The 24965-nt window shown below is 38.5% G+C and overlaps 1 protein-coding gene across 1 annotated transcript in view; it reads right to left on the reverse strand.

Moving 5' to 3' along the window:
* Positions 1–24965, reverse strand: part of LOC104167664 (slit homolog 3 protein-like) — a gene marked incomplete at its 5' end in the record, with an annotated part of 58013 nt that overhangs the window by 29976 nt on the left and 3072 nt on the right. Inside the window, 4 exons of the mRNA XM_009707985.1 lie at positions 128–271; positions 3417–3560; positions 12641–12715; positions 13938–14088. Of these exons, the coding sequence (XP_009706287.1) occupies positions 128–271; positions 3417–3560; positions 12641–12715; positions 13938–14088 (514 nt within the window). The remainder of the gene's footprint in view (positions 1–127; positions 272–3416; positions 3561–12640; positions 12716–13937; positions 14089–24965) is intronic.

Raw genomic sequence — 24965 nt, forward strand, 5'->3', positions numbered from 1 at the left:
CCTAAATGAGGTTTTCCATATATGAACAATAAGTAGTTTGATTCAGAAAGTCAAACCTTGTCTTCTTAAAAGGAAAACACAGAATAATAGCATCATGACATGTTTGTACCATAAAAAGACAACTTACATTGTAGACAAAGAGACTAATGTGCTGAAGGCTCCAGGGGTGATAGTGCTGATGTGATTGTCATACAGAGAAAGAAGCCTCACTGAGCTCAGTCCAGCAAAGGTGTCGTTGTTTATACAGCTGATAGAGTTGCTCCTCAGCATCCTGCAAGGATTAAAACAGGGAATTAGGAACTACTGGAAGTGGGTATAATTTTGGGATAGGACATTCTTTATCTAGGGCATCAACAGATGCTTTGGCAAGCACTGGACTCTATTTTTATTGATTGCTGAAGTACAACATAGCTACAGGAGGGCTAGGTTCATGTAAACATTGTCTTCTGAATCTAAAACGCATTTCTTTCACACAACATAAGAGGCTGACAGTAGCTCCACATCTGAAAGTAGTATGCAATTAACATTATAACCAGTAGCAAACTTGAAATAAAAACTAAAGCCTTAATTTAGTAAATATCTGAGAGTAAGTGAAGATGTATTTCAGAGATCAACTGAGAAAGACTGCCAGAAATGTGTGACAATAACAATACTAGCTGCATTACTTCTACTCCTGTCATGGATGGTTTTTTGTAATCCACACTGCAAAAGCACAGCAGGAAACAGCATCCTCAGCAGAAATCAAGGGATAACTTAGGGAAGATTTCCAGACTTAACGCAAACTCTGAAATGTCGTTACAATAATTAATTGACAAGACAGAAAGTAGTAACCACCCTATAAAATGGCCTTTGCTCAGTGCTTGTACCAGCTGAATCAGTGCTATGTTTTGGAAGATACATCTCCCTGAGTTGTTATGGTAACAATGAACTCAACAATAAAGCCCAATTAATCTGAAAGACTGTAGTATCTTGTTTCACTCCATAGCAAAAAAGGTTCATGTGTGTTTGTTACACTGCATGCCGACCAACATCTGCGTCTGTAAACACCACTACACCGTTGTGATATTCCTACTTACGTGAAAAATTATTCAGTAATTAAAGCACACTACCAAAAATCCACAAAATATATGCAGCTTATGTTTCTGTCCCAGTGAATTGATCCTCCAAATTGAGGAGGGTTAATTTGCTGGTATCAAATTCATGCAGCGAACAATGAAAATTGAGACTCCCTTAGAGGTCTGGATCTAAATCTCAGACTGGTATCTGCCAGTTGGGTGTTTAGATGCTACATCAATAGATACTTGAAAAACACCAAAGGGAGATTAGATATGGCTGGGAAGAAATTCACAGCGTAATAACAAACACTTTCAGACCTGAACATTACATTGCTTTTGCATTACTGTTCTCTATGTACAGTTACCATCACAGGCACTATGGTCTCAATAGTTTTGGTATTGCAGTTGGGTTGAAACTGTGTCAAAAGAGAGTCACAGGGCACAGAGACACACACACCTTACACAGGGAATACTAAGCTGCCTGAAAGCCAGGTCAAGACCACAAGCTCTAAAATGAATTGGGTAGTAAATAAGAGAAGTAAGACCCTTACTGGCTTATTAGCAGTAGGAAACATTTTCTCAATTCTGTATGTAAAGTGCCAGGCAGCAGTACTGCAAGATGGGATGATCAAATTTGGATACCAATATATCTTGCACAGCAATTTATTACTTTTCAAGAAACACACAGTCTTTTAAAAATTGGACCATGACCCTGTGCAACACGGCCTTTTTGTAAAAGATCACAATTTTAATGCTCAAAGAAAGTTAATTAATGGATAGAAATACACATCCCTCAAGCCAAAACCTTTGGTTTCGTATCATGGTTCACCATGCACTGTGTGCCCTTCCTGAAGGAAAACTTAGACTTACAGATCCTCATATCATGCTGTGTATATTTAGACTGCTTTATCAGCTAGGGGGAAACGCAGTTCAGGTCAGCAGGATAGCTTGAATGTTAAGCATCTTTTTATTAAAAAATGCTGAATTTTCCTTAGGAGCACTGCCACAGGCTGCTTTATAGTATAAAAATTAATTTAGTATCTATGGACAGTATTTTCAAATCCCTTAGTAAAGTGCATACATTAAATTAAAGAACAGATGGCTGTAACCACAGAAAAAAAATGTTAAAGGAACAGCAAATGAAAAGTTCCCTATTTGTCATTACAGACCAAAGTCCTTGAAGTGAAACTTGGATTTCTTTTAATACTTGAGGACTGAAGTAGTTGTGCCATGATACTTTGCACCGTATTTGCTGCTAATGAACAAATTGTAGATTTTAAATTGCATTTTGATTCATAGAGTCTATTTACTGACAGCATCCACCCAGTCAAGTGAGTTCCCTTCTACAGCAGGAAAGACTGTGCAAGAGAGATATTTTTCACATATAGATCATACATATTGCCTGGCATGAGTCTTCACTGTCACCAGCAGCCTAGTCCCTGACTGCTTCTCAGGGTGGTGGATGGGGTGGATTAGACACCATCTTGAAATCTCGTCTGTGATCCTTCTTCCAATGTAACTTTTAACATGAAAATAAATTAGTGTTAGGTACTATGAGTGTATGGCTAAGTGTTATTTCTCAGAAATAAATTAAAAAGGTTGTCTAAGCACAAAAGTAATACCAAACTGACTTCCTATGTACTTGGGCTCTATGTCTCCTTCACACTCTCCTGAACCACAACCACATTAATAGTACACCCACACATGATTTTTATGGTACTTGGTGTGGGCAAGAACGAGCATGTTGTGGCTAGTCCAAAGCCATGCCTATGCTCACGGGCTACTATACCTGGTACAGAGTGAGTGGCCAGCTACCTTCTGTCAGCAGGACCTGTAACAGTTTGGTGATGTCCACCTTAAAGTTGCTTAGCTATACCTGTTTTGGTGGCAGCGATAACTTGTCTTTCTTCTCTCCCTATCTGCTGATTTCATATAGTTTGTAGGATATTAAAAATCTTTTAAGCTCCTAGCCCACTCTGAGGTTTGGTTTAAGCAGACCAGTAATTCCAATTTGGGTGAAGGGGGAGTGGGAGGATGGACTAATAGATATCAAACTTGTTACTACGTGCCTTGTTTCCACAGGAAATAACAAAAGTATTGAATTATTAAAAGTGCCCAAACTTGACCCATGACAGGTTCACCATCATGTTACTTCTGAAATTCTTGAAAATCTATTTTTTCACAGAAATAGCAGATAACTCTCAAACCTACCAGAAATATATTGAAGACTTCACGACAGTGATACAAGACCCTGCCTTAGAGTTTGTTGTCTAGTAACAGGTATTTTAGCAGGCATTGCTGAACTTTAGCACTCCCACTCAACTTACAGAGGAACAGAGAAAGACAGGTCTTTGCACTTACAGTGTCTTTAGCCCTGTGAGGCCTCTAAACATTCGTCCATGCACTGATTCCAGCTGATTCTCTGTCAGAATCAGTTCCTGCACTCCTGAAGCTCCGTCAAATGTGCCTTCTCGGATCTCCTTGATCTTATTGTTGCTTAGATTTCTGGAAGGACACAACCAGTCACAATAAGAAAATTATTAGTGTTTTATTCCAAACACATCATCACACTGGAAGGAGAAAGACAGGAAGAATATGTGCTTTTCAGTGGTTATCTAGAGAGACATTCATTCAGCAAGGAGAGCATATGGAAGTTCAAAAGTATACCTACTGTACTTAAAAACAGCTCCCCCTCACTCATCAAAACCACAATTATATCAGATATATCAAGAGTATGTAAATTAATGGAATTACCAGCTGTTACACCTCATGTCATTCTTGCTTATAAGGGTCTCAGGGATGAAATAAGTGGGAGTTGCTAACATCTGATTTATGTCCATGAAGTTATGGACCATGCTTGGGACTGGGTGCTCATCTGGCAAGAATCAGTTAATGTTACTACCATTGAAATATGTACCACACATTGAAATATGGGCCACTTTTATTGAGCATACCAGGACCTTTACTCTTTTTAAACTTAACACTGGAGTAATATAATACAAAACTGTGTGACTGCATGTATGATACAAAGTTTAATATGTGCCCTCATGAACTCCCAGGCACTTAAATTTAACACCCCACTCAAAATGAAATGAGTATCATTTAACTCTCAATGCACAGCTACCGCAATATACAGCACTATTTTCTAAATATTTAATCTGCCTATACAGTCTCAAGATGTTTGCTTATAGATCAACATTGGAAAACATCAATCTACAAAGTCAAATGAAGTTCTGATGAAATGCAAAATTAATCTTTTGAATATTTCATATTTGTGAAAAACCCAGTGAACAGAAAACTTCTGAATGATAAAATGTCATTAGAGATGCATAAAAATAAATGGCATTTAATTATTTAAAACATTTATATAAAAGGCCTTAAGTACATTAAAATCTTGGGCCTCAGTCCTTCAAGCATCTCCTATGACTCCTCATATAGATTATGATGAATAATCCTATTTGCTTAGGTTTATTACAGGAAACACCATTCTCTGTTTTACTCTCTACAACAAAAAAGAGAAAGGAAAAGACATGCTCTTTCTCCCAAGAAGATGCCAAATTCCAGCACTATTACTCATACCGAATAGCACTTTACTCTAGAAATGATCCCAGTACACACGCAGCATGAGTAATAGTTGCAAAATCCAATTCCAGGTGATATAAAACAAATGACAAGCTATCAGATTAACACCTGGGCTACCCTGCTCAGAAGAACAGGCAATCTTGTTGGGATAAAAGTTGACAGAAGACATGGCAACAGGACAGCTTGGCCTCTGATAGAAATAATGCAGGTCTTGCTCTTTGCAGAAGTCATCACTTAATAAAAAAAAAAAGTTGAGTCTTGGATATATGTTTCATGTGGGAAACTTGAGTACGCTGGTTTATGTCTGCTGAACAACTGTCAGATAATGGGCCCGACAGCATGTGGCCCATCACCTCTTGTGCATTCTGTGATCAGAAAGAATAGGAGTATGCCAGCAATCAGCCAAAAATAACATAAAAACATACAGAAATACTTACATGTAGATTTTGCTTTCCAGAAGTTTAGTACTTTGTGCTAACACTCACAGGAGGGGTTTATGTTCAGTGTCAAAGCAAGTCAAGGAAGGATATTCTGACATGTGCATTTAATTTTGGGGCTCAGCTATTTCTCTAGTGGCAATGTTTAGAGCTCAGCATCTCTTTTGAATGCTGGCATAAATAAATGCTCCCAATGATCCCTTTCCTGGTAAAGATCATGCCATGACACATATTTGCACAAAAATAAATGAAAAAATAAGTAAATGTTTGTGGTGGGAAGGGAGGGCAAGTTACTATAATACGCAAAGACTTTGACTTTCAATTCACAGATTGCAAATTGACCTTTACTTGTAGCTACAAAGTTTTATTAGTTTTTACCATCTAAAAGGTATTTAGTCACATATATTAAAACATAGGTGTAATTTTAATGGATGATTAGACAATCAAGGCAAAAAAGAGCAAATATTGGAGAAAAAGGCTGGCCATAATTTGCAAAGGAATTGTACCTTTATACAATCAAAATCATCTGAATTTTAATTGCTGCCAAAGAACTTCTGTAGATAGGGAATGTCACTCATTTGAGTTAATAACACCTGATCATTTCAACAACACAAAATTATCCAAAAACATGCTAGCAGTTTCAGAAGAAGCCAATTGTACATAACTTTCCCATGCAAAAGATTTGAAAATCCAAGATTAGATGCTATGGTGAAATCAAAGTTGCAAGGCAGAGAAAAGACAAGCTTTACAATAATAAATAGGTAAAGACGACACTGCCTCACAATCCTGCTTGGAGTACTGTCAAAGCAGATGTTCTGCCAACCTGGATTTCCTTATTTGTCTTCCTGAATTAAAGCTTCCCATAACCAGACTGCAACCAAAAAAATGGCAGATGACAGCACTCATTCACTTAAAAAAAAAAATAAATAAATGTATCCTCCTTAAAGTTTGACCTACTAGAATAATAAACATGAAAAATTACATACTTTTTAGTCTAGAATTATCATCAAAAATAATCAGCTGATACAAATCTTGAAAAATGAAAGCAGTGAAACTTTTGCCTGCTCAGAACTCAGAGAACTCTACTCCATCCTTCCAAGCACTAAAAGAATCTTTCATATATGATCATAGCACTTGACAAGGAATTTATTATTTTTTAATTTAAAAAAAAAAAAAAATCTTCTGACAGACTTTACAGCAAACTCCCATTACAGAAAAGCCCCATCCTCTTGCAATGCTAAGCTTCTAAATGAATTCTTCTTGAAATACTGGAAGACAGTAGAAAAGAAAATGAGTCTTGAGTATTTCCCAAGATACCTACGCCCTCTGGCAGGACCCAAATGGGAACCTATGGTCAAACCTGGTCACTCAAGGAAGGTTATTGTTCCCCTAAGGACTCCCTGATTTACCCTGGTGGTAACGTATAATCCTATTTCCAGACTTATTTTCAGCAAGAGGTCAAAAGAAATTTTCGGAAAGCCCCACTTTATGTGGGGCTGTGAATAGGAAATGAACAGATCTGAGAAGCTATCAAGGTGACATTGTTCACACAGCTCACTTTTCAGTCAGATTTTATTTTCTTTATGGCTAAAGTTTATACTAATATTATTTCTGTTGAGCTTATAACTTCAACACAGAACAAGCTGGATTCTATTCAGACTTAACAGAACCATTCACCCTGCTGTACCTGCTGGGTCGGTTTTAACATTCCAGCATGCTATTTGTCACTGCGTTACCGACACACTTCCCACAAGAACCACCACCAAAGCGCAGTCCAACTGCAAAGGCTCTGCTTGGTCTCACCTTGAACCTTGTAGTTTTATCATACAAAAAGCCTGTTCCGAGTGAGGGTTTCCTTAGAATACTTCTGTCTGTTGGGGACGTGTTTGGAATTTTTAAGTACATGTTAGCAGGAAAATCCCAATGCTGTTGCATTCCTCTGGAGGATGCTGAGAAGGTTTTACAGGTTTTACCAACAGTCTGGCTGGTTTTTACAGTGAGTTGTTCTCAGAAGTAGGATCGCACCGAAAGTTTTAAATACTACAGACCGAAGTACACCCAGTGACACTCCTACATTCATTCGGCAGAGCAGACTGATGGCCTCACTGGAAAAAAAGGGGCACATGATGAACCCAAATGTTGTGTACCACAACACTGTCTACAATATAAATTCCAGAAAATAAAGTCAATTTCTGTATAACAAGTGACAGATGACTGCAGCTTCAACTGCCATGGCAAAACTTATGCTTAGGGGAAAGAACAGCAGGTAACAGCTGTTTCTGAGGACACAAACTACTTTTACCTCCCCAAGAAACTTGAGATTATGTTTTTGAAACTGACTTCTAGTCTGCAAACTCTATCATGATTCAATTTTATTTTGCATGTAAAATTTGTTAAATCCTGGGCTAACACTCCATACGATTCAATGTAGGAGAAATATTTACAGACAAATTAAGCCTTCAAAGGCAATTACATACTAGAGGTTGGGTTGGCAGTACCAGCTCTTGCCAAGACTGCTTGACACTTCCTATTATAAGACCATATTTTGTGTTCACTTTGTAACTTCGGCAAGATTTAACAGAATGAACTGTTCGATGTCCCTTTCAGGTTTTGAGGTAAATATTTTTTATTGTTCTTATTCGCTGAGAAAAGAGGTCAGTCCCCTTTCTCCCCAGCAGTGCATGAAGTATGGCAGTTCACCTTTTTATTTTGAATGTGAGTGTATTGCCAATTTTTTCTCTGCAGAAACAGCTTCCAGGACCTCAGTGGGAAGGGCCAGTCCCACTGATTTCCCATAGGCACCGGGGAGTGGGCAGGCTCTGGAGCTGACATCTGGGAACTGCAGCCGCTCCCTATGGGTCAGCATCCTATTTCAGCAAGCAAGTGTATCTCTGTGCTCACACTTAGTTAGGCTTCCAGGTGGTTTTGGAGCTTGAACCTGTCTGCCATAGCCAGAAGACCCCTCCAGGCTCTCACTGCCATGGAAGTCCCCAAGCACTGTAGGGTTTTTTCACTGATTAACAACCTGAGGTAGTCCCAGGGAGTCATGGGGTCCCCAGTGTTTGCTTCATGTTGAATGTGGTAGTTGCTGTGAGCAAAGAACTCTTACCTCTGAGAATGGTAGTGTTGCCTCTCACCCCTGCCTGATGCAAGATCTTGCTGTGTTGAGTGAGATCTCCCACTGGCAACACGCTCCTCTGTGAAAGGCAGAAACTTCCAGCTCCTAGGGCTAGAGAGCAGGAGGTCCTGGAGCCTTTCTATCTCACAGGGATAGGATACCCCCAAAACTCGAAGCTATGGAGCTGCTCCCACTCTTATGGAGCTCAGAAACGCACTCTTGTATTTGTCCTGCACTTCAAGCAGATTCAAATTGCTCTTTTCTAATCACCCTGCAAAATACTAGCAACATAGTTCTTGGAGCCTGGAAGTTACTGTAACGTGACTTTCGCTTTCAGAGACAAGTCATCCCTTTACACTTGCAAGATCAGGTGAGGTAATAAGGTTAGAACGCAATGAAAGCAACACAAAGTTCAGGGCATTTTGCAAAACCCACTGGAGAACCCAGTAAATTACGTCTGGATCAGGTTAGATCTGTCTACAGGAATCTACATCAACTTTTTTATTCTACTGTAAAAAGCATCAAATATAAAAATGGATTAAAATTTAAGTTATGAAAATAGCATTATATATATGGGATTTTGCAGCTAATTATTGAAGTTGATGTTTTTTTTAAAAAAGGCACATGCAGACATGTTAACCTTTTAAAAACCAGCAGCGTAATCTTAGCAATTTAATTCCTAAATAAAACGTGGCATAACTTTGTATTATGGATCTGTGACCTTTAAATTTCTATATCAAAAATTCAATTTTATTTTGCATTAAAATGTATTAAATCCTGGACTGACACCTCATACAATAAGATTCAGCTTAGGAGGAATATTTACAGATAAATTACACCCCAAAAGCTAATTATATATTAAAGGTGGGGTTGGCAGTACCACTTATTACAAAAGTGGTCTGACACTTTTTTTTTAATGCTTACTTTATAACATTGGCAAGATTTAAAAGAATGAACTGTCAGATGTCCTTTTCATGTTTAGAGGTAGATACTTTTTATTTATTTTTTTAAAACAAAATAACGAAGTTCACCTATTGCAGGAAATAAAGGTAACCAAACTACCATTTTTCTCATATCTCAAAACTGATAATCTTTTTTGTGAAAAGCCCTAAGCACTCAAATAAATCCTAATTTCAAATTTGTTAATTGCTAAATACCACATAGGTGTTTTATTCAAGGGATACATCTTCCCTGTGAAAATCTGTTAGGATTTGGCAGAATTCTTAGTCTTTAACAAAGAGATTTAAGATTCCTGCCACTATCCATGGAGACTGCAAGACATAGTTTTTGGAAAATCTGAACTTTAGGAGCTAATTTTCCAGAGATTTTTTCCCTTCAGATTCTTCTTCAGATGACATCTTCCAAAGTCTCTCAAGACGGTGCAGGACACTGAGCTACAGACTGTCCAGTTTGGGACTGGGCACATTTCTCTATCCAAGTATCTTAATACTGCCTGGGACTGCTAGAGTAGAAGTAATGTCCTTGGCTGGATAGAGAGGGGGCCCCAGGGAGGTCTGTGAAGGCTATAAAAACAGCTCAAGGCAATGCAGCAGAGTAAATGTGCATGGGGGCGAGGAAGGGAGCCTGAGCGAGAAGAGCAGGAGTTTTGTCAGTGGCTAGAGAGAGGCAGAGAGAAGAGGGACACGACACTGGCCTTATGCTGAGGCAACACACGGTGAGAATAGAAACCACAGTGAATCAGGAGATGAGGAACCTAGCAAGGGACTGGGACGAGAGTCTAACTGAAAATTACTATGTGAATATATAATTAAAGCCTATTGTCACATATAGACACTGGAGCAATCCTAATATGTCAATGATAAATCTATGATTACTTCCTTTTGGAATCTTATTAGAAAACCGAAGACGCTGTGATATGCCACAACACACATACAGACACAGACAACTGATGGAGTTTGAGTGACAAAAGAACAAATGGGAGCGTACGCCTAGAGTGCAAGTAAAATCTGAATCCTCCTTAAGGTCCAATTTACAGACCACCTCAGACTATTTATGTGATAAACCAAAGCTAGACTTAAGCATAATGTAAGATGAGGAGGCACCAAGATGAAACACCCATCAAGAGGAAGGAAGAGCTAATTCCTCTGTCTCTGGAATTATGCTGGAGCTTTACTAGCCACAGTGGAATTGCAGTACTCAAAGTAGTTTCTTTGCAAATTTTTTTGACACGGATCTATCATTAGTCTTAAACTGAACTGAAGACAATCAGAGGGCAACAATTCAAATGCCCATTCAGATATCCAGATTCCACATATTCAGATTCAATTCAGAATAAAGAGGATTACAGAGATTAAATAAAGAAAAAAAAGGAAAAAAAAAAGGTGTTTTACGCTAATGGTCTGCCACTGCAAACCTCTGAACTGTTTTCTTAAGCCTAGGAAACAATGCAATTTCCAGACAGATTCTTCCACCTGCTGTTTTCCTTTAACACTTGAACAGACAAGGAATATGATGAGACAGAGTCAATATTGCCAATCAAATAACAGTAAAATTTCTTGTCCCTTACATACACTGAAAAATGGGGGTTATCATTATTCTTCCTCCTTAATTTAATAGCAGCAGTAAGACTTAATGAAGAGCACATGCATCACATTTCTGCCACACACAGAGGCTACATTAGGATCATCAGCAGCAGCAATCCCATCCACTGGTATTTCCCTACATGTCCCTTCTTGCACAATGGAGAACTCTATTATTAGCAGAAGGATACTTAGTAAAGGCCAAATAACAACACAGAAGGAAAATAGTGTTTGTTTGCTTGTTTGTTTTTTCTTGATGACCCTGTTCCTTCACAAAATGGAACTAGGAGAATTAGAAAACAGATGTCTAATCTGGCTTTTTAATGATCAAGCTACTGAGTAAGGTTATAGTTCAAATGTTGCTCTGCTTACAGGAAAAAACATCCTTTTCAGAGAACCCCTTTATTCAAATTGAGATACTTCTTTACAACATCAGGTAAAACAAAAGAAATTAGCTCAACTACAAAGATTACCTCAAGAGCCTCTGCTTGGAGGTTGCCACTAAAGATCGATACGAGAGACACTTTTTATGAGGTGTAGGGCACAACTTGGTTTTGCCAAGCATTTGAACTGCACCTGTACACCTCAGTTCTCACAGCTTACCAAGAACAGAGCAGAAAGGTTTTTTGTTTCACAGGAAGCAAACTCTTAAAAAAACCTCTCATAACTGTTTCATGTTGCATTTATGTATAACAACACAACCCTGTCAAAGCATCCCTCCCACCTGAATGATTGACAGGAACAGGAAGGACAGCACCATAACTTGCCTATGGTAGGTTTTAAATAAAATGAAAGAAATTATTCCAGTTATCACACCTCTCCAATTTTCAAAACATAAATCATGTAAGTTTGAGGAGGATAGATGCTTTCCAATTTGTGTGTACTTTTATATACCATGCATTTTTCTTTCCCATTTACTATCTACTTACATAGACAACGGAGCACTTCAACAACGTCAACTACTTTTTCTAAATACACTGTAGCTACAACTTATGGATCATTCATAAAATACAAGGCTAATGTATATGATTAGTTCCCCAAGTCTGGTGGCCTGTACTGGCACAAATACAACCCCCGCTCCCAAACCTGCAGTGCTGCATCTGAAATTCTTGCAGAAATAAAACTGGTGTAAGAATCCACTACCGTTGTATCCAAAGCCCCTGAGATCTTACACGCATTCAAATGGCTAGGAAGCTCCAGATGGCAGAAACCACGTGAAATGAATGCAGAACAAAAAGCCTGGTTGGTTGGTTTCCCTAAGTTACCTTGACTTTAGCACTAAAATCTTACTGAAAGTAAACTGGTAGATCCATTTAGAAGACTATCAGGATATATCTACCATATTATCCTCTTTCCAAAACACAGGTCTTATTAAACATATATATTGTACAGTGCCAGGACTTAGGCTGTTAACAGAATTATACAGATACATTTGAATGACTAATCTCTAAATTAGCTCATTGATTCTCCTCTCTAAAACAATAATGATCAGAAAAAGCTGCCATCGTATATATCTTGTAATATTATTTTCCTTTGGCAATTTGAAACAATCACACTACCTGGAGTTGCACAATACCTTCAAAAGACAAAACCAAAATGCTAAATTTTGCAGCCATCTCTAACAATAAGCATACATCTGAATAAATTCTGGGGCAGAATTCCCTTTCTAGTCTTCATGAGTCGAAGACTTTAAGACATATAGCCTAAAGAATACTGAAATATCAGCCTAGGGATCTTCGTCTGACACTGTGGTTTAACCAGGTCTGTCCATCTAACAGGCAACTCATTCAGTTTCCTTAAATTCACATTAAAAAAGTGATTTCTGCTACTGCAGTAATAAAAAATCATCCCTTCCTCCATATAATCCAAGGTAGCATGTATTCTAACAAGCAAGTGACTCAAACTTACATTTTTCTGAGGTTGGGCAATTTCTTGAAGAGTCCAATAGCTTCCAAAACAGAAATATCATTGTCATTCAAACGCCTGATAGGAACAAACAAAGAGACATTTAATACTTCACAGATATCTGTAGATATACCTCTGTGACATACAGGGCTGCCACACAAAGAACTATGACCTTTCTTAAGCAAGACACTGTCTGCCGTCTCTCACAGACTCCTAGAGTGAAAAGAGTTTATCTTTGAAGGAAAGGGAACATAGAAGTGTATATATAGTAAAAGGTTAGGATGCCTTTAAGAGCGAATGCCAAAGGACAGTGTCAGAATGCCTTCTTCCAATACACCAAATCAGGGATTATTAACCTTGACCATTACACAGCCTTGTTTGCGTGACTAAACCTCCCTCATGCATTGTGCTACAGAAGACATGCAATTGGAGATGTGTTCCATGTAAACAGAAGGGATCTGATTTCAGGTCCTTTCCCATCAAAGTCTGCTGATCTTCAAAATTAATGCAAAGGCCACTATCTTGGCAGGTTTGGGATATAAAATTCTTTCTCTGATTACATGTAGCTCCATTTTTTTATGTAGAGACTTTACTGTGTTTCTGGATGTCTCTCTATCTTAACTTCAGATCAACAATTTTATGGGGGTTTAAATAGAATACCTTAAGTACAATGAGTAGAATACTTACACAAAAAGAGAATTGTGTTTGAAGGGGCTACTAATATAACAAAAGAACCAAATTCTCTAGTTATTAAGCAATAAACATGTTTTCTCATACTCTCTTTAGCAGTATATTATGTTTACAATGATGAAGAATCTCTAAAAGCAAATCAATTTCATAAAATCACTTAAAGCTTAACAATACATTAGTTTTAGTGACAGCCGTTTCACCCAAGTAGCAGGCACTGCCGAGACAGAATGCGTTCCTGATCACAGATTTAACTCAAAAGGGTTAATCCATTTCTTAAATAAAAATGACCACATGCAAAGACAAAGGACTCAAAGGTAGAACGGAAAGGAACCATCCAGCTTGGGCAGCATAACAGATCAACACTTCAAGAAGACACACACAGGCAGCTGACGCACAGGGCCATGGCTCCTTTCTCATCCCCACTGTTGGCATGAATGCTAAGGAAATAAGAGAGTTGTGGTGCTCCTTTGAAATAAAATTAACTTCCCCCTTTTCACACAGGGATTAAAGTAGAAGGTGCCTGGAATTGGTCTGAGTCCCTTTTACAGGCTTTAAAAACTAGGAAAACCAACATGCCCTACTGAGCACATCTTGGAGTGCCAGCACTTACAGATCAGTAGTATATTCAGGAAGGTGATTGGGTAATCGGGTGAGTTTTTGGTTAGAGCAGTCTACAATTGTTCCCTCGCAGCGACACTTCTCAGGACAGACAAGGTCCATGAAACACTTCCCAGTGAATTTACTTCTGTAATCCTCTGACCCTGCAATAAAAGGAAAATATATTCCAGCAAACGGTTCCTGATAACTGCAATCAGAGATTATATGGAATTTATTCTCAAACACCACCTCCTGTCAGCTCCCAGCTCCTGCACACAATCTTAATATTTGCCAAAGATTTTTCTTCAGCAACTTTTCAAATTACTCCCAAGACTAGCCTCTGTTTTTTCACTCTTCCCTTAATAGATTAATTCCTTGCCTAACAAGATTACCTGTTAAGGTATTCTTTGAAGTATGCCTAATTAGCTGTTGGAGTCTTCTTCAAATGAGCTCCAGCAAAGTCACTTTTTCCCATTTGGAACTCAGTCCAGTAACAAGGAAAAGGGATCTCACGAAAGCAGGAGCTATCTTGGTGCATTCAAATGACAATGGATTTTTAAAGACGTCATTAAAAAGCCCAACATTTTCAGACCTCAGCTATTAGTTATTTTTGAGAGCAATCTTTTATGAGAGAACCTTGTCAATTTTCCAACAATTAGATACTTTTATTAATTATGTTAAACAAACAGCAAAGGAAAGTAATAGCAGTTTAAATCATTTTCATTTTAATTAAGGAACGGGTAGACCATACTTAGTGAGAAGCGCTCCCTAATGTACCATTAGACCATGACTGCCAGACCTCTTTGACTAGGTTTTTGACCTGTTCTAATGAAATGCTTTTCCAATTAGGTTCAGTGAACTAATCTGTCCTTTCCAAGTTTGGTTTTTCTCTTTTAATAACAGCAGGTTGGAAACTTGATCTCTGTGCTTCAAGGAACCAGGAGTATTAATAAATGTGTATGTAAGCAAAGTGCTGCCAAGACGCCGCCATGCAATACTTGCCCACTCACTTCATATTTCATAATGGAAGCACCAGAATTGTTCAGGAACCTTGTGTAAAGCCCTGCGATCATAACTACCAAGATGTATTTTTTAACTTTTCCAGAGTTTTAAAAGTCAGTTGCAAGGCTTTCTTGAGAATGATCTGAGCAAGTTCAGTTTTTAGGAACCTGAAAACATCAATAAAAACTTAAACCTGAGCAGAAATTTGTTTTTAGAGACTTGATGACAGACATTCATCACCTTCTTCCCCTTCCCAGACTGATAAATACACCACTGCTCATTTTATGACCACATACGATTTTCTGTAAGAAAAAAGAAGTCACCCAAACCCACTATTACTTTAATTTATGTTACACATTACCTCCACAGGGTGATGCAATGAAAGCAAGCAATTCTGCAGGCAATCTAACATTTTGATTCCACAGACACACTTTGGTTTAGTTTTGTAATTCTGAACTAGATTATGAGAAACATCACATACAACCTTGTACATTACCACTTCCGTGGTGCTAAATACACTGCGGGTTATCATGTTTATTGTAAATTATACATCCAAAGTGAGACTTTGCTACTGTCTTTTAGCTTGACAGTACAGCACTTAAAATATTTGGACCACTGGGCTTTTAAAGTATTATAAAAATACAGTCTAAGCCTTTCCCCACACCACCATCATTTAAACTCTTATCCTTTCAAAAAACCCCATCTGATTTCCAGTCATAAAAATTCCAGGCTTGGTAGTCAGCTAAAATGTCAAGTGATGAGCGTATTATGGCTTGATTACAAGAACATACAGCTATTCTTTCTTAGGTTTATGAAACAGTACATTTGGTTGTTTATGATTCCTTCGAAATAATGCCAAAGATGAACATTTATCAGGACCAGAGTTTATTAAAACTACTACAATTACAGTACACCTTGAAAATCTCGCCAAAATTTTTCATTGATCAGAAAGTGTCTTGGAAATCCTCAAATTAACCCTTGAAGAAGCACTTCTAATTTTCATTGGAAAAGCTTTCTTTGAAAGAATAATCACAAACGTCACGAAGTTACACAGGGTAAAAAAAATTAAGTACAATTTTTAGTCTACTGATACAAGATTCATCTTTTTATGGGAAAAAAGAAGGATGAGAAAGTAAGTGGAATGCTTTATGAAGGAGAAAACAGGGTATATAATATTACGAGATGAAAATCAAGTTTTTGGTTTTACCTCAAGCTTTCTGGCAAAGTAAATAAAGAATATTTACCACATTTTGACTGAGCATTCTCAGTCTCTTGATGGCATACAACTTTCCACACTGCATCATCTATAAGAACTTGATCTTGCCAGGGCATCAGTCCACTGCCTCCACACTTGCAACAGGGGAAAGCCCTCCCAGCTCAGGAGGACCGGAGGAGAGGAAGGGAGCAAATGTTACCTTCGCACTTTTCTTTCTGTTGTGGTCTCTTTTTTTTTTTTACCCCTTTTTTTTTCTTCTAAATGAGTTTGAATAATATTTACCCAGGTAAACATCAAGTCAAACGTAATCAATAGGAGGTACATGCCTAGCAAGTACTCAGTCATCCGTCAGACTGTGAGACAAAGGAATCACCTGCAAAAGACTAGATAAAATTTACTGTTTGACCTGAGCCTGGAGATCACTTGGACAGGTGGCTGGTCTATTAAGATATTCCCATCTGGGATACTAATGTGAAATTCAGCCATCTGCTTGCAGAACTATTTAAGTGCGTATATCCATTTCTACACACAGGGCTTTATCAGTGTACTACTGCAGGGCTCTGAGTGAACATGACAGGATTCAGGAAGTACAATTAACCATCACATGCATGTGGTACTTCTTGCACATTATAAAATCACCTGTGGAAAGCCATGGAAAAGAGATGCAGGACAGGCACAGAAGACACACTTGGCTGCATTTTACTATTCCAGACCAGCCATTTGGTCATTTTATTATACCTGAAAACATGTGTGTACTGTAGCTCAGAACTCTGTGAAGCTTGGCTGAATGTAAAATGTGACCTGGGAGTTTCTAGTATTTTCCAAAATTTAAAAGATTTAAGTTTGCCAAGGCAACAGCAAGGTCTGTGTTTGACTGAGGACAACTGTGTTTTTATCTGAATTGCTAGTTACTCTGATAAGATTTTCATTTCACAACCTATGTGACACCACTATCAGATACCAGGGTATCATAAAACAAACACACATGCCATTCTACAAAACAGCAGTTTTGAGATAAAGAAACATCACATTTCCAAGTGCTCAAAAATTTTAGGTGTCTTTCTAATGCCCACATTGAGAAATTAAGCAACAGAGACAAATACCTTTTTGTCCCACTCTTCTTTTTAAGCATTGTTTAGCAAACCTGATTTCATTTTTTAAAACTTAGCTTCGCTCAAAGAACTTAAAAGGAGTGCTGGATGATCTTCTGTTCTGGAAACAATCAAGCTGTCTGAACCGGGGCTTGAATACTGACCCAATATATTCATTCTTGAAAAGATGGATGCAGCTGCCTCAAATTTGGCACCAACAACACGATCACAGAGATCGCTTGGTCTAAAACTTGGACAAAAATCCGTGAATGCTGACACTCACTTCTTCATGTAACCACTAGATCACAAGTCTTACAGGTTTTCGGGGAAAAAAAGGAGGTACATTGTTTGTCATAATTTCACATTGCTAGTATTAATTCTTATCAGTAATTACACATAAAACCTAAGAATCTCAGATGTCCTTCTTCTGATGGCTCCACAACAGATATGTAGCAAATCTGCAAGATGAGTCAGTATTTCCTTGTAAGAAAACTTCTGTATGAGGCTCTCAAAGGCCTTTACGAGTAGGTGTAATTACCTCTACTTTATATATAGGGGGGAAGTTAGGCAGAAGTATGTCAAAGATCTTACCTAAGCTGTCAAAGCTAAAGTGGCCCGTTTGGGTATGCTGACTCAGCTTTGTACCATGTAACTATTGGATAGTACTGTTTTTGTACAGGTCATGTTACCCATGTCATTTCAAGAGATAAAAGACAATGCTTTGCAAACTCTTCTGAAGTTCTTTTGCAGTATACTTCATAAAGAAATGCCAGTGCATTAAGATTGCTCAGATCAGGTCCAAAGTTACATTAAGTAGCAGGCATCTTGTTACAGAAATGGCATCCAAAGTGTACCTCAAAAGTAGAAGGACCCACTGGCCAGCTCAGAGAGATGTAGCTTACATTATTTATAAAGTAAGAAGACAAAGATGGTTTTTCATCTCTGTAGGTATGGCTGGAATCACCCTTGAATCATATCAATCAACAGGATGCCTAACTTCTTCATTCTAAGAGCAATTAAACAGATTATTTACAGAGAAATGGTTATTCTGCATGCAAGCCCTCTGGAAAGTCTGTCACAAACATCACCAGGGCTCCCCTCTGCAGTGTCCAGGAGTCTGGTTAAGCAATACTTCACCTTTTTCATTTTTCCTGTGAGAAAATGGGAATCTCTCACCTTTTGATGCTTCTGAAAACAGCAGAAGTATCCCAGCATGCCATGCGGCAGGGAGTATGCAGCCTTCCATGGTGCTTGACAGAACCATGTTCAATTTGTATTGTTCTACCACATGGTTAGATCAAGCACAAAGGAAAACCCCATGAACAGCCAGAGTCAGAGTTAGGCAGCGCCAAAGAGAGAAGAGCGTTGAGAGGAAGCAGCACGGAGAAGCACAAGCTGAAGGTTCACGGAGAGCTGCTCTCCACTCCACCCATGCAAAAAGGTGCTGGATACAAGAGGTCATCCTTTACGCTACAACTGCAGGAACATCCTGGAGCACAATTGGGGTTAGTGTACAAGAACAGAGCCCAGGCGAATTCAGAGACAGAACTAATATGATAGAAAAAACTACCAAAGGACTGCAAACAGCTCCTTCCAGGAAGGATGTGCAATTTCCACCACATATTGAATGTCCAATCTACGCTGCTCTTTACTAGCTACTCACTCTCTTCTGGTGTCGCCTTTCAGTATTAATGCCATTTTGGTTTGCTCCATTTATTTAAATGAAATCTTAGAAATACTGCAGCTCATATTAATAATAGTAGATTCTGAGCTGATGGCCAAGCTCTGGCATTAAATGCTCACCAAGCTCCCTTTGCACCTGATTTCAGCTCCCAGTGGCCTTTCATGCTGGTGGCACTTACACCGACCATCTGTAATTACCACTGCTCTTTTTTTGTTTGTTTTGTTTAATAATTTCAGCTGCACTTTACAGCAGGTTAGCACACACAGGCTACCACTGACATATTAAGGCAAACAGGACTATTTTGTTATTCTGTTTCTTGGCATAATATTTGTTGGGTTTTGTACATCATTTGCTGGTGGAAGCATTCTCTCGTTCTGACACCCTGGATATTTCAAACAGTTTTACTTCTTGTAACTCATTCCTGCAACTTTGACATATAAAGTAGAGCATTCGGTTTTGGCTTGACTGCTCCCACTGAAATAAAACTCCCATTGACTTTAATGCCTGCAGAGCTATGCTAGTGGAGAGTGCTTTTGAAAGTCACATCTCAAATGTTCTTGCAGGCTTCATGAATGACAGAGGAAGTAGCTGTCCTCTGCAACTGCTCAGAACATTTTGCTGGACTTCAGTGAAGGTCAATGCTTGCCCTTCTTTAAAAAATATAAAAATAATCACTTTCCTTAGCAAGGGGTTTGCATTGCCCAAAGAACAAGGTCAGCAGCAAGCAGATTATTCATTGCCTACATGGAGAACAACGCAAGTACTTCAGCAGAGATGACAGATAATACAGCAAGGGGCTCTGCTTCACCATTTCCCTATGAACCGGCATTATTACACAGAAAGTCAACACACAATTACTTGGGAACTCCAGAAAATAAGTACAGCGTTTAACTTAGTCACCTCATACAGTGAGTTTGCATACAGCAATGAAAGCAAGACAATTTGATTTACTGTCTATCTTTACAATCTAAGAAAGAAGCTAAAGCAGCTTTTTAAGGGAACCTAACACAATAAACCTTCAATCCCTACAAGCTGCCAAACTAGCCAGCGTCCTAAGTGATACAAAAATTTATTAATTTTTAAAATTAAAAAGAAAATTATTAATTTTCTTTTGTGACTCATGCAACACGGCACAAAAGGGCATTAATTTTCTTCCATGATTCATTCAAAGTATGCCTTACCCTGGAATCCGCACCTAATTTATTTAGAAATTATACCTATAACTAGCATTTCTGACCATAATTTTGTATGGCTCTAGCGAAGAAGGATGCAGAGTTCCATATCCTCATTCCTACACTGGTTTCATAATGCAGCAATTCTGGCATGGGCTCTTCAAATAAATTCATCCACAGCAATCTGTTAAGCAATGAGAAGTAATAGTTCATATCTTCCAAAGACTTATATATTATATACTGATTTTCAGTATTAAGTGGAATATCTGTAATAAATTCAGTAATTTCAGTGTCAATGAACTCTTTCAGTCCTACTGGAAACAAATGCAGTCAGAGCCCTGCAAATGTCTTCCTGAGAAAACTCCAGAGAATATTTTGAACAAGACCTTATTCCTCTGCTGCACTAACTAAACACCACTTAAAATAACTGCCTGAACTAATCATCAACTACAACGAACAAGAGGTACCAGCACACAAAGAAAAGTCTGCCAAAACCCTAATTTATGTCCTCAGAATACATGAGAGGCAAAATACTCCATAGGTACATTCTGGCCTTTCTGCTTGTTGCAGACTGTTGCAAAAAATGTGCAGGAACATAGCCGTCTCCTTTTTTTTTTTGCCTTTTTTTTTTTTTTGAGAAATAAAATAGAAAAAATGAGGGAAGCACAGTATTTTGTAAATTCCATTTAAAAAAAATATTCCATAAGCCTTTGGATGTACATAAGATCATTCTGCATAAATGTTTGCAAAAAAAAAGTTGAAAAAAGAATGATCATATCTCCAGATATCTGCCAGTTTTCATGAAAAATCCCACCCTTTAGACATAATCTACATCCAAGCAACATTGTATGGTTTGCTCTTACTGTTAATCCACCTCTGGTAACCCAAGATCTGTTTGTTTATCAGTCATGGGATCTGCAGTTCGCTAAGAATTTGCATATAGGACCCTATTTTTAACTGTCCTATCAAGCTGTAACACCTCAGGAGACTGCCACAGTCTCAGAATAGTCAGATGAAAATTTATTGTCCAATTGCAGGCTCAAACATTCTTGCACTGGATTTAGCTGACTAGCTCTCTTCATGCCAATGCCTCTCCAATTATTTTCTTTATCCTATTCAAGTGACCGCTATACACACAAAAAAGTGCTAACTTTGCATCTCTGGTAAGCGCTGCTCAGCTTAATCTCAACACATGCAATGGCAATGTGAGAGAAGATAACAAACTTTGTCGCATCTTAGTTTTTGAGGTATCTGAGTTACAAAAGTAATCACTCAGCTTTCTGCCATAGCCAACAAAGACACCTCCAGAGGACAAGTCAGACCTTAAGTGAGGAATGTATATAGCTCCGTACTCTGCCTACACAGGCAATCCAGGACAACTACGTTATTTGGACGCCTAAGTGATACTGATGCATCTGTGACTCAACCTCATTCTCCCTCTTTTCACTGCCTCTTTACTATAATAGCAAATAAGAATGTTGGCTGGTAACAAAGCAGCTCAGATATCTAGGTTTTTCAAAGATTACTTCAACTTAAAAATAAAGTGAGGCACAGCCTTAAAATAAACCTTTTAAGTGGGACACGTCAATCTACTTTCTTATTAAGAACGATGGTCTCTGCCAACCAGACCCACCTGCTCTATGTTAAGCTTATGCTTCCTTGAGTAAAATGGTTTCCATTCTGCCTACTTTTCCCCCACTGCAGTGCAAGAAACCTTCACCATAGTGTTTCATGAGTATCATGAGCCAGTGAAGGGTTAGAGTAACTCACACAAATATTAACATAAAGATCTGAATTGCTATCAGAGATTTACAGAAAAGGGAGGGCTATAATCAGTATACAGTATCGTCAAATTACTTTTTTCAAGAGGAACATTTCTACAGTACAAGGGAATTTAGCTCCATTACTATTAGTCATAGCAGTCATGTTGTGCTCTCTAATGACATAAACTTCAGAAAAACTTCATGCAAACCAAAGCTCAAATATACCCAATTACAGTGTACGGTGAAGACTTCAGGTTCATAATTATGAATTCAGTCTAGGATTTAATCTGCAGGTGACTTGTTGCTGTTAAACAACCTTCCATTCAGACAGAATTATTCTTATGCACAACAAATGCATATCCTCAGTTTTGCTATATTCAGCATTTCTGAAGATACTCTTGCTGAGTCTTTGTGTCTTTCAGCGAAAAAAAAAAAAGTAGAACACACAGCATTTAACAGAATAAAACCAAACCAAAACACACACAAAAAAACCCACAGAAAGAAATCTCAATGCAGTTAATTTTCCAGTTGTCCAGATCATAGGCAATGTTTCATACTCCTTCCCCTGACTCCGCTCCAGCAAAAGCCCTGGTAAGCAAAAGTGCTGGAGCTTGGCCTCAGAGAAGTTTTCCCGCAAACGTGACCAGGCCTAGAGCACCCTGTGCAGGACTGCCAAGCCCCACCACTGTCACCTCTAGCATGGACAAACCTACAAGCTCTCAGGGCTTAGTGCCTGCTCAAGCAGGAGCTGCTGGAGACCAGCATGCTAAGGGCAGGCACAATTGCGAAGTCCCGAGCACGTGTCACTGCAGCGCTGGAACAAGGCAGACAAGAGCAGGTGGAGATCAGTGCTTTTCATCAAACAGAAAATGCTAAGGGCAGGAATAGGAATATATAGTCTGTAAATGACTATTTGCTTACTAAATGTGGAAGGCATTTGCAAAGTTGTCATCAGAATGATTGGCAAATTATGGGAACAAGTGTAGAGTGTTTCAATCAGATAAATTACGTAAGATCTGGATTAAATTCACTTGCCTTTCATGACTTTTAAACACTGGTTGAAGAGTAACAATACATTGCAGCTTTCATGTTGAGTGCTCAAAGAGCTTACATAGTGCTTACATCTCACTAGAGCAGAGAAGGGGATAACCTAGGGAGACCAAGGGACAGGAAATGTGTGAAATGCCATACGGACCGGACAAAAAGCCCTGAAGTGCAGCCTGTGTTCTCCTGACTGGCAGCACTCTGTCCATTGCAATTCTATGCTTCTGAGGCTAAACAACGCAGAGAAGAGAGAAGGGAATTTCAGGTGGTTACAAGTAATAGAAACTGTTCCAGAGTAGACAGGTAATCCAATAAAGGTGACTATGTACGAAGACAGAGACTGGAAAAGACATAAAGAATTAGGAGGAAAATTGCAATTAATAAGAAGAGGTTTTATATCAAATGTCTTTGAAAATGATGAGTGAGCAAACAGCAGCTACATTGCTATCTACTAACAGGGGATAATACAAGAGATATGACACTAGCCCTAAATATGCAAGCTCTGGATCCACATGTACCACAGAGACTGACTTTGATTTGGGTTGTGTTAACAAGAAGCAGTGTCCAAAAAGAAAAGAATTGTGCTGGCAGATGGTTCATTGTCCTCCTCCTATTATTCCCTGTGCTTTTGATCTGTAGAGGACTATCTGGAACTGAAGTAACGAATTAAAGTCAGTTAGATACAAGGTATGCCCCAATGCAAGAGGAAGCAGGAAGACAGGTTTACTTCATAGTATTTCAAATAGTAACCTTATTTCTAAGATTCTTATTTCTAAGAATTAGAAGATCAAAAGCTTTTGTGATGTGATGCTTATATATATACATACACTTTGATCACTGTCAGAGATGGTTTGTGTCAGTACGGCAGGTGGAACTTTCATCGCTTTTGAAATACACAATATACTGAAAAATGCAAACATATCACAGGGAAAAAAAAAAAGATATGCAGCTGAACACAAGGGCAGCTCTCTGCAAAAGCTATTTCATACAGTGTCACACAGCAATCAAGGATCCTGCCAACTCTTGAAGTGACAATAAGCTACCACAGAGACAACACGATCTGCTCATAGATTCATTTCCCTTCCTCCTAAAGCCCAGTGCTGCTTTAGAAAACAACACTGCTGTGTAGTGAACTTAATCAAATGCTACTGGGCAGAAGATTTTTGTTGTTCTTCCCCCCCGCCCGCCCCCCATTCCTACCAAGAATGGGAGTCTCCAGTGACCTAAGGCTGGCAAGCACCATTGGATCCTTAGGTGGTCATAGTGGGCAGATGCAGCCAAAAAGGAAACAATCATCAGAATTTTACTGTTGCCACCAAAAATGACAGTATTTCCCTTTTCTAAACAGAACAGAGAGAGAATTAGTCACATCTTGTTCCTCCAATTTCTCTTTCAAGAGACTTTTTTTAGCCTCAGATTCTATAGCTGTGGGGAGAGAGTTGAGCAAGGGGGAGGTTTATTATTATTTTGGTGCATTGAATTAAATGAGAGACAGAAAAACACAGGAAACAGTATCTATTGCAATCTGAGGCTTAAACATATTTGACAGTATATTCAACAGCTTTGCCTGTCTCACAGCCCCAGGCAAAAACATGCCCCTTTCCCTGCTGTTCCTTCATTTCATGCTATAATGCTTCCAATCCTCCTTTAAAAAGAATTATGTACATTATCTACCTGTTGCACAGAATCTCCTTCCTATCGCCACCCATAACCTTGGCAGATGTTGCTCCATCATTATGAGTAAAAGCTTGAGTCATTTGGTTCAGGGAGGAAATAGCATCTAGGAAAAGTGCCTTGATGAATTAAAAAAAGAAGGCAAATTCTTCTTGCTAAATACTATCTAAAATGACAGTGGGGAGTTGGAATAAAAACTGAAGGAAACAATATGCAGAACAATGTTTTCTAGATTTTTTCACTATGCTGCATAGTTTTGTCTTCATTTAATCAAATACAGTTCTATTTAGCCCATCTGCATCTCTGAATGTGTCCTATTGATGTTACCTTCTGATGTTCCTCTACCATTTCAGACTGATGAAACTTCGAACATCTCAGCTTTTCTTCCCCATTCC

Source organism: Cariama cristata, unplaced genomic scaffold, assembly GCF_000690535.1.
Source record: "Cariama cristata isolate BGI_N322 unplaced genomic scaffold, ASM69053v1 scaffold20409, whole genome shotgun sequence".
NCBI classification, from domain to species: domain Eukaryota; kingdom Metazoa; phylum Chordata; class Aves; order Cariamiformes; family Cariamidae; genus Cariama; species Cariama cristata.